Consider the following 13,808-nt stretch of genomic DNA (forward strand, 5'->3'; position numbering starts at 1 on the left):
GGATTTTGGAGCCGACATAAAAGACTCACAGCTACCAGGTACTCCATACCTGGGGGAAAGGCCTGGGGCTCTGGGTTTTGGTCTTGTTTGTTCTGGTCTGGTCTTATCTATGTCCGTCTGTCTGATGGCCCTGTTAAAGGTGGGCTACTGGGGCCTGAGCTTCTTGGTGCCTGTAGCAAGGACCCTTAGAAGGATTTCGTTGCTGTAACCACCTGGAAGCAAAGCCCCTCCAAAATGAGAAATGTTAACTCAAGTCCCCTGTGCAGCCCTCTCGCTGCATTCTCCCAAATTGGGAGACTTTGAGTAGTGGATCCATGGAAAAGAAAAAAATGGTTTGTTTTGTTTGTTTAGTGACACTGCACGGCCACAATATCCTTTAGACTCCGGAGCAAAATGGTCTGAAAAAGAATCCTTAAATTACAATTCTACAACTAGATTTAGTTTGTAAATGGGAAGAAGAACGGGATGAGCTGCATTATATACAGTCTCTTACGTTGTATCAGAGTAAACCTATGCAGAGGAGATACAGGGTTATGGTCCAGCAGGAAGGGGAGACAGAGAGACCTCTTCTGCTCGATTCAAATGCAGGGAGGACCACTTGCTGTGAAGTCAGTCAGACACTGCGACGGCTCCTTCTCTATCCCCAGACGATGGTGTTCCTGCTTTTTCATTGCCAGGGTCTGAGCCACAGCCTCAGGCTCGAGTTCCGCCCCCTGGTCTCCAAGAGTCAACAGATAGGAATGGTCTCCCCCTCCCGTACCTGCCAGGGAGCTACCCCAGCTCGGGTGGGGCAATCTCCCTAAGCTGAGTCCCCACTGGGGGTGTGGATGCTGAGACTGGGTAGCCTGTGAGACGGATATGGGTCCACTCTCCCTTTTCAACTTCAGATTTAGTTAATTGGGAGAACCATATGCCAGCTTACAGAGACGGCCCAAAGAGAATGGAAGATCTTCTTTCACCGATCTTTGCAACCCCCAACCCAACCTGGGCAGATGTTCAAAATTCCCTGTGGTTAGGTCCAGTGGTTAGGGCGCTCCGCACTCCCACTGCAGAGGGCACAGGTCCCATCCCTGGTCAGGGAACTAGGACCCCACGTGCCGCGCAGCATGCCCCCCCCCCCAGACAAAAGGTTCAGGCAAAGTTTATGAAGTACCCTCCTCATTTCAGAAGGACATAGAATGGTGCTGGATAAAGCCACGGGAGAGGCAGATCAGCTGCACACGGAAATCGCTGGTAACCCAGTATGAGCCATGGCAAGTGTACCAACAGCAGACCCCAGTTGGGAGGTGAATGCTGGGGATGGGCTAGAACTTGAACGTCATGGAGACTGCATTCTTGGAGGGTTGCCAAGAGGGCGCCAAGCCAAAGAAGCCTCAGTGAAGTACAGGAGGTAAAAAGGAAACCGAGTGAGGGTCTTCCAGAATTTCTAGACTGGATCTTTAAAGCCTACAGGCATTATACAGGTATAGACCCTGAGGCTCCACCGAATTTAAAGATGGCTAATATAACTCTTATTGGTCAGAGCACCCCTGCTATACAGAGGAAATGACAAAAGGTGGAAGGGGCTTTAGGGATGCCTATGTCTCATCTTGTTTAAATTGCCTTCAGAATTTTTCATGGAAGGGACCAGTTCAGGAGAAAAGGGAACGACGGAGAATAAAACTGGCCACTCCACTGGTGACTGCCTTGACACAGGGAAGAGCCGGACCAAATGGATGACCCCCCACGAGGGACTCAGCAAAAGGTAAGAGGCCCCAAGCTCCCACTTGAATGGTGCATCCGATAGTGGGACCCACCAGCGTGCGTATTGTAAACAGGAGGGACCCTGGAAAAGCGTCCCATCCTCAGTAAGACTTAAAGGTAAACAGTTGGTGTGCCAGGTGATGAAGAATGACAGGTTGACTGACATCTATACACTAATATGTATAAAATGGATAACTAATAAGAACCTGCTGTATAAAACAATAAAATTAAAAAAAAAATGACAGAGGTTCTTCTAAATCCCATCGAGTCCATCAGTATCTCGCATGTGGAGCCCCGGATGACTGTGCCTGTGTGGGGAATCAGCCTTTGGATTTTCCGATTGATACGGGGACCACTTACTTTGTCTTAAACACCTGGCCTTCCAAACTTTCTTCTGAGACTGTTAGTGACTGGGGTGATGGGAGAAACCTTGAAAAAGCCCCTTCTCCAGTCACTAGACCGTCAGATGGGGAAACCCGTCTGAAGCACGGCTTTCTACGCATGCCTGAATGCCCCATTCCCCTTCTGGGACAAGACTCACTAAATGCCAGGGTTACCTTTGCCTCTGGGCAAATAGACATTCATGTACCCCCTGAGCAGGCTCGCCCACTGCAGACTCTAGTGTTCCAACCCCAAAAGACAGCCTGTGACCATTCCGGAAGAGATACTGCAGAAGGGGAGCCAGGAGGTGAGAGGGGATGGGGCTCCTGGGAAGAGAGCAGAGACTGCTACGCCTGAGACATTCACCCAGTGATCCCTAACCCACACACCCTGCTCACTACTTTGTCTGGAGGCTTTTGTTCGTTTCCCATATTGGAGTCGAAGGATGGCTTTTTTTTTTTTTCTTTTTGCATACCCTTGGGTTCTGACTCCCAAGAGTTGTTTGCCTGCAGATGGGAAGGTCTAGATACAAGAGTTAAAATACAGTGCTCCTGGACACTGCTTCCTGGGGGCGGGGGGATGGTTTAAAAATTCCCCCACGATGTTGGGAGAAATCCTGGCAAAAGATTTGAGGGAGCTTCCACTAAGGAAGGGATCCCTGCTCCAGTATTGTGGATGATCTTTTGATTTCCAGTAAGACAAACGCCTAGGACCAGAATACAGTGTTGACTTTGAACTTCTTGACTGAAAGAGGCTATCATGGGTCCAAAAAAAGGGCAGAGTTCTCAGCCCTCTGTTAAATACTTGGGTTCTGAACTCTCACAAGGATAGAGAGACTTGCTCCCCGATAGAATGGAAACTCTAGACCCCCGGGGATTCCTGGGGGTGGCCGGGTTCTGCCCCATGTGGATCCCCAACTTTGGACTCATAGCAGAACCCCTCTTAGGAAGCTCTTAGGGGAGACGAGGAACCTCTAGACTGGAATCTTGGAAGAATAAACATCTGGAAAACCAGCTCCATCCTCACTGGACCAGACCTTATGAGGAACATGATGGGGAAACAGAAACCATGCTTTTGCTGCAGGAGAAAAACTGCAACCAAGATCATCCAAACCTTGGCTGGTTCCAGACCCCCAACAGTGACTTCTCCAAGGGGGCAGGTGAACCCCTTCATGGATCTTAAGTTTCTTTTCAGAAAGAAGCTGCAAGAAGGAAATCCAGGTGAGTGGGATTGCTGCAGAGGTGGCTTTGGTAATTCTCAGAAGGCAATTTAAATAACTTGTTAGATTACCAGAATGATTGTTCTCTTTTGTTATGCCTTCTCTTGGCTTCTAATCTCCCAGGCTTGGAAGGACAATTCAGTGATTACCTACTTTTGCCAAAGTTTGAGAAGTGCTAATCCCTTTAGCTGCTGGACTTGTGATCCAAAACCTTTTTTCTGTATTGGATCATTCTGTATTGGATCCCTTGACTGTGCCTGTCATTAATTTTTTGACTCTCCCTATCTTCACTGTGTCTTCAGATGTAACATATCAGATTAGGCTAATAGAATTTCCTGTCCCCTGTTTTTTCTTGACTAAGCTGAAATTTGGTCCTCTCCTCATGTCCTTGGATTTTTAAAGAGCTGGTGTCTACCCCTGGCAAGGTTCTACTTTGTCAGGATATTGTAGAAACTGTACTTAATTTTTCCAGGCTATGTCCCTTCCATATTTAATATCTAAGAATGTCAGATGTCTGACATTCTGTGTGCCCCCCTCAGGGTACATCTTCGTCTGTGGTTTCAGTTACCAATCTTGGGCTTATAAGTGCCTTGACAGCTGGTGTGTAGGTAGTAATTGTTTATTAAAATCAAAATGTTAACTTGAATCCAGGGATAAGAGAATATTTTCGAGTGAGTACTAAGCAGTTTGATTCCACAGGCTGCACCTCTTATCAACAGGAAGTAGCCAGAATGGTTTTTGCCTTTATTCCTCAAGATTAAGGAATGATCAAAAATAGGGGGAACTGCCACCGTGAGTTAAATCCATTTCACCTGTTTCCACTAAGGTTGTTTAAGACTTGCCTGTCCTCCAAGCAGCCCATAGCTAAACAATAAGGTATTTGACCAAGTTGTTGTCTAGGAACTTGGAGTCAGCTGTGTCTCGTTCAGCTGAGCTGGTTGAGACTGGATAGGACCACCCACCATTCACCTGGGAGTGGGCAGGGGTCCATCCACCATTCACCTGGGTATGGGCGGGGGTCTGTCGGTGACCTTTTGAACCTGCAGAGGCCTGTAGCTTACGCCTGTGCAGGATAATTATCACACCTTTTTCCAATCACCTGCCCCCTGCTCCCCATGCCTCCGCCTTGCAGCTTTATTCTTCATCTCCTAAATATCCGGAGCCCCTTGCCTTCAAGGAGAGGCAGATCAGAGATTTGTTCTCCTGTCTCCTTGCTTGGCTGTCTTGCGAATCAGTCCTCTTCGTTGCAAACCTCAGTTTCTCAGCATTTTGGCTTGCTGTGCATCGGACAAGAGGAGCTTACTTTGGTGTCAGGCCTTCTGCAAAGCCCAAACTTGAGGGCAAAAGTGAGGTAGGCTGTTTGCCCGCATTTTACAGATGGGGAAACTGTGACTCGCTCAAGGGAACACACAGCCAAGGTGACAAAGTCTGAATTTAAGCCCAGGTTTCCCTGACTACAGAATCTGTACTGCTAATATATATATTTTTTGACGCAGGTACTATAGCATTTCTGGGCGTGTCCTGGATGTTTAATGTCAATATTTGTGAATTAGGGCTTCCCTGGTGGCGCACTGGTTGAGAGTTCACCTGCCGATGCAGGGGACATGGGTTCGTGCCCCGGTCCGGGAAGATCCCACATGCCGCGGAGCGGCTGGGCCTGTGAGCCATGGCTGCTGAGCCTGCGCTTCCGGGGCCTGTGCTCCACAACGGGAGAGGCCACAACAGTGAGAGGCCCAGGTACTGCAAAAAAAAAAAAAATGTGAATTAAAATGGAGCTTTCAGTTCTCTGCTTCAAGGAGAAAACTTCTCACTGTCGACTGAAAAACAAAACATACAACCTGAAAGTTGAATTGTTCTTGTTCAGGGACATTACTGACGACTGCAGAGTCTTCTCAACTCTGAAGGACTGTTCCAAAGAGGTAAGGGAGGAGCCAGGATATGAGTTTTTGCGGGGGGGGGGGGGGCGGGGGTGCAGTTGAACACGCAGAAGATTACTGCTAATCACAAAAAGCATCTCAAGTGAATGAGTTTAGTGCCTTTCTATAAGAAGATGGAAGAATGTAGGCTCATTGAAATTGTTCCTTTGATATGCATCTTAATTATCTAGAACCAGTATCCTGTTTTTTTCCATCTTGAGTTCCACCTAGGGCACACAAACCCTCTGGGCAGCTGCAACGTAGGATGGCTTGAGGGATGGCCATAATCCATTGTCTACCAGAATGGCAGGCAAAGTTCTTTGCTTGCCGAAATGGCAGGCAACATTCTTTGCCCACACCGGGAAGCAAGAGAACCAGCTAGGCTCTTCTCAAGAGGATGTAAATTTAAAAGTCAGGAGGAAAAGAAGGTGAGAGACGGGAGAAGAGGGCAACCCTGGTAGGACAGAGAGGAGGCTGAGAACGCGGGGTGTTAAGTCAGACTAACAGGGTGGACAGCTGTAAACCATCAGCATTCTCACTTTACACCTAAGGAAACTGAGCCCCAGGGGACTGCGAGAGGGGCCCGCGGAAGGAAGAAACTTAAGGGAAAGACAGTTGGAACTTCGAGTTTTCAGGCCGTACCCAGAGCGCCCCAAAACCGCATAGGCGGGGATTTTCCGCACCTGAGGCTCCCGCTTGTCGCTCACGCCCCGCCTCTCCTATTGCTTATTGGTCCTTTCGGGCACGAGACCAATACAGGAGTCAGCCAATGGGAGTGGCCCACGGCGCGTCTTTCCCGGGAAAGCGGAGGCAGAGCGGGAACCCGGAAATGCGAGGCGCAGACAAATTGAGGAAGCCAATACGCTGCGAAGAGGATGGCGGGCCGGCCAATGGAGAGTCGCCGAGGGCGGGGCCACGGGCTGACGGCAAAGGTCTCCGGAGCCGGCGGCCAGCCGAGACTGCGAGTGCTGAGAAGGCGACAGCAGAGCAGGGCCCGGTAGTGGCGCGAGGTGAGGAGAGGGTGAACCGGGAAGGGTGCAGCGAGCCCTGGGTGGGGTTCGGAAAGCGGCGGCTTCTCAGAATGACCTTAGTCCAGTGTCCTCGCCTCTTGGAGCCTGTTTCCCCCTTCCTAGCTAGTGAGGGCTGAGAGATTCATGCCCCCAGAACGCTCGTCCTCCTCGGGAGAACTCCAGCTCCGCCGAGGAGCCCGCGCCGACCACCTGGACGAAGCAGTGACCCACACCCTCTTCCGTACCTCCCCATTAGAGCTCGTACTGCGCCTTTTCAGATGTTCTGTATCAACCGGCCAGGCTCCCCCAGAAACCTTATCAGTCAGTTCTGGGTCTTGGTCCAGTACCAGGAGCAGACGGGATCGGGTACTTGGGCCGTGGTTATGATAAAAGAGGTGAAGACCTGGGTACTCTGGGCCCAGGTGCACTGGGAATTCGTTCCCGAATGCCGCTGTTTATTCCCTGCAGGTTGTCTGGGAATTGACTTGCTCTCTGTGCATCAGTTTCTCTCGTCTGTAAAGTGGAGCCTAGGGGCTGCTTTCCTCCGTGAGGTGGTGAGGGGTAAGTGAGATAAGGCATTGCTAGCACTCAGCTCAATGCCCCGCACACCGCAGTTGCTTAATAAATGCCTATTGTTAGTATGATGGTGTTTGCAGACCCGATCCCTCCACTCCCACTGCCAGCCCCAAGCACCTGCTCATTGTCACAGAAGGCAAGTGGTCACCCCCTCTGGCCCACAACCTGAGTTCCTCTTGAGATGCTCAGACTGCCCTAACTCTAGGCGGGATGCCTCCTGGACAGGCCAGGAAAAGAAGGCCAGAGCGGGGAACAGCATTGTGGCTAATACCAAGGTGAGGGCAGGAAGAGCTGACTGCCCAGGTGGCAGTAAATCAGGCCTTCAAACAGTTGTACTTACCAAAGAATGAGCCTCAGAACTACCTTAGCTGTTCTGGACATGTGTGTTATGTGTCTAGGGCACCCAGTGTTTGGGGCCAGGGGCCACAGATTTATGTTTAAGTGGGGAGGCTTTTGAGCCATAACCCAAGGCCGTCACTTGCTCACTGGGTGACTCTGGGCGAGGGCCTTCACCTCTCTGAGCCGGTCTCCGCTGGAGAATGGGGCAGCCTCAGTTCCTGTTGAAGATTGCAGGAGGGTACGTGTGAGGTCCTTAGGGTTTAGCACAGGGTCTGGCACGCAGTAGGTGTTTAATAGCAGTTGGGTGGCAGCACTGTTTTTCAGTCACACCGCCCTGGAGGCAGCACCTAATCCTTGCCTCACCCCCACCCCCTGGTCACAGTGAATTAAGAACCGTGGGGTCTCTAAGCCTCCCCTGAAGCCAGAAATGTGTCATCAAGGTATCGGTTCCCCTGCTTCACCTCCTGCAACTCCTGGTTCCTTGCAGATCCTGCCACTGTGGACATGTGCAAGGGGCCCACCCCTGGGTCCAGATGACACTCATGTCGATGGCTTCAGTGATGGCAGTGACTGAACCAAAATGGGTCTCAGTCTGGGGCCGCTTCCTGTGGGTGATACTGCTGAGCATGGCGCTGGGCTCCTTGATGGCCCTGCTGCTGCCGCTGGGGGCCATGGAGGAGCAGTGTCTGGCTGTCCTCAAAGGCTTCTACCTGCTCAGGAGCAAGTTGGACAGGGCCCAGCCTACTGTCACCAAGTGCACCAGACCATCCACGGAGCTCAGTGTCACCTCCAGGGATGCAGCACCGCTGGTGGTCAAGACCAAGGCCTCTGCAGGTAAGACTGGCCATCTCGCCTCGACGCTCGTGAATCCCACAGGTATTTAGAGGGCCAGCTACGTCGTGTGTGCGGGGTACAGGGTCAGCCTTCCTAGCCAGACAAGGTGATAGGTGGCTGAGATACATGTGGTGATACGGAAGCAGAGGGAGCCGTAGGAGCACACAGGAAGGCTCCCTGGAGGAGGGGATGCCTGAGGAGAGACCCAAGGGAAAAAGGTTTGAGGGGAGAGTGTTCCAGGCAGAGACCACAAGGTAGGAGAGCCCTGGGCACTTGAGGAACTAAAAGAAGTCTAGGAGGTGTGGCTGGCACTGGGGGTGGGAGGGCCAGCAGAAAAGGGCCAGAGGTACCGCAGGGTCCAGTTGAAAACCAGGGCCTAAAGGGGCAGGGGTGGAGGCAGGGGGAAGAAGGGACCCGCACCTCCAGAAGAAATCACCAGAACGGCTGCGAGCTGGAGCAGAGGTAGGGGAGGCCCGCCTGACAGGAGCTGCGGCCGTAGGAGAACACAGCCACTCAAGGACGGCAGGTCAGAGGAGGGGGCCAAGGAGCCCGGCTGCTGCCCCCACGGTAGAGAACGGCTCTGGGGCTGAGTGGACAGCGACCAGCACAGGGCCCCACTGGGCTGTAGGAAACAAACCTGTCTGCACATACAGGTATGGGAAGGGCATGTACAACATGGCTGGATAGAGCCCCCTGAGGCCATTGAGAAGACCAGCTGTCAGGGGTGACGCCGCCCCTGAACGTCCTCTGACCCACACCTCTTTGACTCTTTTCTAGCCAGCAAGTTAGAAGCCAAAGCAGCTTTGAACCAAGCCCTGGAAATGAAACGCCAGGGCAAGCGGGAGAAAGCCCACAAGCTCTTCCTGCACGCCCTCAACATGGACCCGGGCTTCGTGGACGCGCTCAATGAGTTCGGCATCTTCTCAGAAGAGGACAGGGACATCATCCAGGCTGACTACCTGTACACCAGAGCACTGACCATCGCGCCCCACCACAAGAAGGCGCTGGTCAACCGCGACCGCACGCTGCCGCTGGTGGAGGAGATTGACCAGCGGTACTTCAGCATCATCGACAGCAAAGTGAAGAAGGTCATGTCCATCCCCAAGGGCAACTCGGCACTGCGCCGGGTCATGGAGGAGACGTACTACCACCACATCTACCACACAGTGGCCATCGAAGGCAACACTCTCACCCTCTCAGAGATCAGGCACATCCTGGAGACCCGCTACGCCGTGCCGGGGAAGAGCCTGGAGGAGCAGAATGAGGTCATCGGCATGCACGCGGCCATGAAGTACGTCAACACGACGCTGCTCTCCCGCATCGGCTCTGTCAGCATCAGCGACGTGCTGGAGATCCACCGGCGGGTGCTGGGGTACGTGGATCCCGTGGAAGCTGGCCGCTTTCGCACGACCCAGGTCCTGGTGGGCCACCACGTCCCGCCCCACCCTCAGGAGGTGGAGAAGCAGATGCAGGAGTTCATACAATGGCTCAACTCGGAGGACGCCATGAACCTGCACCCGGTGGAGTTTGCGGCCCTGGCCCACTATAAACTCGTCTACATCCACCCCTTCATCGACGGCAACGGCAGGACCTCGCGCCTGCTCATGAACCTCATCCTCATGCAGGCGGGCTACCCGCCCATCACCATCCGCAAGGAGCAGAGGTCCGAGTACTACCACGTGCTGGAGGTGGCCAACGAGGGCGACGTGAGGCCGTTCATCCGCTTCATTGCCAAGTGCACGGAGACGACCCTGGACACCCTGCTCTTTGCCACCACAGAGTACCCTGTGGCACTGCCAGAGGCCAGACCCAACCACTCTAGGTTCAAGGAGACGCTGCCTGTGAAGCCCTAACGCTCTAAATCCTCCCTTGGTGGCAAAGGATGTCCCGGGGGGGAATAAATCCAAGAAACTCAGCAATTCTAGAAACCTGGTCATCTCCCAGAGTAAAAGAAGATGGGTAAGAAACCTAAACATTCTTTACCTCCAAATGCTTCTTTAAAGAAGAAAACTAAGTTATTAAGCCTCGTCCCTAAGATAACTTATAATTGAGCCCAGTTATTTATTTCCCTCAGAGCTGGTTAATGTGTGCTGTCTGTGCTGGTGGCCCCGATCCTTGGGGTGGCCCCAGCAGGCTTTGGGGGCATCAGTGCTCCTTGTGTGACCAGAACACAGGTTCTGGAGCAGAATCTGCACTGAGGTGGGGTCCGGAGGAGTAACCCCTTGCAGCCCTTTCTGGAACCGGCCGCGAGGGTCTGTGACTACCTGAGAGAAGTCCGCACGGCTGAGGAGAACCCGGTCGCAGTTGTGAGAAGTGACTGAAAGCTTCCTTTCGTACAGGCGTTGGCTCCCCTACCAAGAGGTTAGTGTTATAACTAATCCTTACCGGTAGAGCAAATTTGAGATATGAAATGAACGTTTACAGTATATCTAGTTAGATACCTCGCTTATTTCGAGGAAGGTTCTTTGAGCCATAGTTTGCAAACTCCGGTACCAGAGGCTGTTACTTTGCCACGTCGGCCGTTTCTCTAATTAAGAACAGGGGCGTGGCTAGCCTGGGTGCTTTGTATTGTTTCTCACATCTGCAGCAATTCAGACCAGATGTTTCAGTCTAAAGGTTCTTCTGGGTTTGTCACCTAACAATTAAATCCTGCTGCAAATCTGAAGACAGACGCCTCGTCAGTACCCAACAAGCATTTGTGAGGAGTCAGAGCGCCTGTTCACAGGAGCTGAGCACACTTTTGACCACAGCCAGGATGCGTCCCTTTAATCCACTCACCTGCCCCACAGCCACTGTCCCCTCAGGGAAGCAGAGCAGATTGCCTTGGAGTGGCCTTATGTTCCTAGCAACTTGTTAGAAGATAAACTGTTACATGTAACTAAAGCCAAGCTTCCAAGTTGGCTGCTGCTGCTTAGTCTGAAGGAGCACGGAGTAATTTTCTGAAAGATTAGTAAGTGAAAAGATGTATGAAATGGCCCCAAGTGATAGTTATTCAAACCTTGCTAAAAAATATTTTTGTATTTGTATGCTGCCATAAGGTATTTCTTAAACCTTAACTCTTCTAATCGTCTTGCTCTTTATAAGCACACCAAGGAAGCCTGACAGAAGTGCTTGCTTTGTACCAGAGGGAGAAATTTGCACTTTAGCTATGTGAAGGGTATTATTTTAACAAATTACTAATAAAGTATTTTGTTACATAAATGCCTGAGACTTTTTGCTACCTTATTCAAGAGATGTTCCCACCCATCTATCCTAAGGGGGAAGGAGGGATTCTTTCAGAACTTTAGCGGTATTCTTTATTATTGTTCTGGGAGAAAAATAGATCCAAGATGGTAATTATTTCAACAAGACACCGAGACAGAACTGGTTGGTTACGTTGACAGGGATGTATCGCTGATCTTGCACTAAGACACGAGTAGCTGAAATGGTTTTTCATGTATCTATTTACCATCAGTTTTCCCCCCCCAGGACTACATAAACCCACTCCTACGTTTCTGAAAATCTATTTCTAGAACAGTCAACACCCTGCACCTGAATCGGGTCCTGCTCGAGTCTGAAAGGTCCACCTCTGTAACAAGCCCCTGTGGACATCTGAGAGGGTGAGGTCAGATGTCCACCACGTGACCTGGATTACTAAGGAAAGGTCCATGGCCCCTTGGTCCCCAACTGACCCACATCCTCTCACCCACAGAACGGGCCTCTCTGCAGGGAAGTGGATGGCCGGCCACCCCAGAGAACACAGGTTCTTCTGACTGCTCCACAGCCGCTGCTTGAATTCAAAAACACCTAACGTTCTGTGCAGAAGATAAAGATGAGGTACAGAGAACCTATCAATTAAAAAACTTATTTACAAAACAACATGAAATTGGAGATCTGCCTGGATGGTTGATAACATTAAGGTATTACTGCTAATGTTTCTAGAAATGATAAAAACCAAGGCCTTTAAGTCCTTAGAGATACGTGCTACAGTATTATTAGGTGACTATCCCTCCAGAACACAGGATACAAGAGGGGCAGGAGGTGGAGATGAAGACGGGCTATGAGCTGAGCAATGCTGAAGCTCGATGACAGGCACACGGGGCTTAGTTTACTACTTATCTGTTTCAATTGTTAAGTTAAAAAATATAGGAAAGCCTGAATGATGCATAAAACCTTTAGAAACAGATAAATGAGCTGATTTTCGTGACATAGGAAAGAATTCCGATTTTTTTCCCCAGAGTGCCTTTTATAAAGTCAGTTTCCCTACTGAACTGCTCACTTTCAAAGCAATAAATACTGGATAAAAGATGTGGGTAAAAAAGCTTGAAAGCTGTTAAGTGCCAAAAAGCTTGAAAGCTGTTAAGTGCCAAACTGCTGTAAACTGAAGTTTAAAACCGAAGATATCACAGCAGAAATGGTTTAAATCAAAGTGCCAAGCGGATTTGACTTACAAAAGTTCTATTTACACACCCATTAGGTAAACCAAGGTACACCCATTTCAAAATACATATTTGAATGCACACCTGAGTACCTTTCGACAAGAAGTTTTTAAGAGAACTTCAGTTTAATAAACAAAGCTAAATGGGGAGAATTTAAGTTTGCACTTGACAATGCTATTTAAACAAAACCATAGGGCTGAAACTCAGTATTTAGACAAAGACACAGTTCACTAGTCACTAGGCAAAGAAAAACGTCCATAGCAGATGGCGCACAGAATTCCTATACAAATGTCACAAGTATTTTGCTTTTAGGAAACAAAACAGTGGGTTGACGTGTCATTTACAAATACGTAATATAAAAACGCACCGCCCCCGTGAACAAAAGCCCATCAGATGTTTTATGTGATGCCCCTTGCCCCACCCCTTTACTAAAATAGGCCATTCTGGTGAATTACTAACATCTGCCTTTCTGTCTTTTAAAAATTAAAAGAGTGACGGGCACATGTGCTGTGCAGGGTGTAAGAGAAGTGTCTTATAAAAAGGGGACCAGAGGTGGCCAAAAATATTTGGACAAGGGGGATCTCAAAACGGTGTGTTCGCGTTTCACATCTGTTTCTCACTCTTTAAGACACATCTTAGGAAACTGCACCCTGCGCCCAGCCTGTGGAGTGACCATTTTCATCCTCTCGCCCTCAATATGAGGGAGCACTTAAAGCCTCTTTTTTCCTTGGACACCCTTTTCCCGTCCTACCTAAACCAGAGCAAGCGTGTGGTCACAGGCGCTGCACTGGGTCCTGCACAGCCAGGGCACAGCTGGGCACCGGGCGTCTTCCCGGCCAGCATCAAGTAAGGCATTTCCCTTCTCGCACAGTCCCACTCACTTTCTCAGAAGCAACTTGGCAAAGTCGGCATTGGACATCTTGGGTACCTCGGTGGCCGCCGGCGGTGGGGCAGGGCCGTTTTCAGCCTGGGCTGCGGTGGCGCTTGGGCGTTGCAGGGCGCGGGGCAGCAGAGAGAGCTGGGTCCTCCCCTTCCCCCGCCTGGAAGAGCAAACAATGCACGGACCTTCTGAGGCGACGATTGATGAAAATAAGCCAGGACGGTCTTAGATCACCGCAAGGTAAAAGGTGAAAAACAAAAACCAAGAAGGGTAATAAGACGAGCCCTGTTCTCCCTGACTTCGGCTATCAGGTAAAAATCACTTTAACCAACTTCGCCTTTTCCGCAATTTGGCGAGGGCCACGTCTGTGTAATACCGTCACACATAGGGTGGATAAAAACGGCTGTAAACTTGCAGACCTCACCAAATAACCTCGCACCCTGCTGCCTCATCCCTGTCGGGTGGGAACAGAGCTTCTATCTGGATTACAGG

General features: G+C 50.6%; 2 protein-coding genes across 5 annotated transcripts in view; one reads left to right on the forward strand and one right to left on the reverse strand.

The window, feature by feature from the left end:
- The first annotated feature begins 6,069 nt into the window (after positions 1–6,069).
- On the forward strand, positions 6,070–12,868 carry FICD (FIC domain protein adenylyltransferase). Of its 3 annotated transcripts, none has more exons than XR_009566337.1 (5): positions 6,070–6,269; positions 6,738–6,830; positions 7,672–8,018; positions 8,796–10,379; positions 11,710–12,868. XR_009566337.1 is itself a non-coding variant. In XM_030860658.2 (4 exons), the coding sequence occupies exons 3-4, from the start codon at positions 7,718–7,720 to the stop codon at positions 9,869–9,871; spliced, it is 1,377 nt and encodes a 458-aa protein (XP_030716518.1). In that variant the 5' UTR covers positions 6,070–6,269; positions 6,738–6,830; positions 7,672–7,717; the 3' UTR covers positions 9,872–11,192. The 3 variants fall into 3 exon arrangements, 1 of the variants encoding a protein (XP_030716518.1); XR_009566338.1 differs by lacking the exon at positions 11,710–12,868 and having other exon boundaries at positions 8,796–9,977; positions 10,186–11,192; XM_030860658.2 differs by lacking the exon at positions 11,710–12,868 and having other exon boundaries at positions 8,796–11,192.
- The window catches only part of SART3 (spliceosome associated factor 3, U4/U6 recycling protein), a 33,667-nt gene continuing 32,297 nt past the window's right edge, over positions 12,439–13,808 (reverse strand). For both annotated transcript variants that reach the window (XM_030860657.2, XM_030860656.2), the window contains exon 19: positions 12,439–13,476. In XM_030860657.2, the coding sequence (XP_030716517.1) occupies positions 13,314–13,476 (163 nt within the window). In that variant the 3' untranslated portion in view covers positions 12,439–13,313. The remainder of the gene's footprint in view (positions 13,477–13,808) is intronic.

The sequence above is a fragment of the Globicephala melas genome, chromosome 13 (assembly GCF_963455315.2).
Source record: "Globicephala melas chromosome 13, mGloMel1.2, whole genome shotgun sequence".
Classification (NCBI taxonomy): Eukaryota; Metazoa; Chordata; class Mammalia; order Artiodactyla; family Delphinidae; genus Globicephala; species Globicephala melas.

What these genes read in the sequence shown, in the direction of transcription:
- FICD (XM_030860658.2), top strand. Translation starts at nt 7,718, where the DNA reads ATGACACTCATGTCGATGGCTTCAGTGATGGCAGTGACTGAACCAAAA. An exon ending in CAAGACCAAGGCCTCTGCAG is followed by an intron (nt 8,019 to 8,795) that starts GTAAGACTGGCC and finishes ACTCTTTTCTAG; the next exon opens with CCAGCAAGTTAGAAGCCAAA.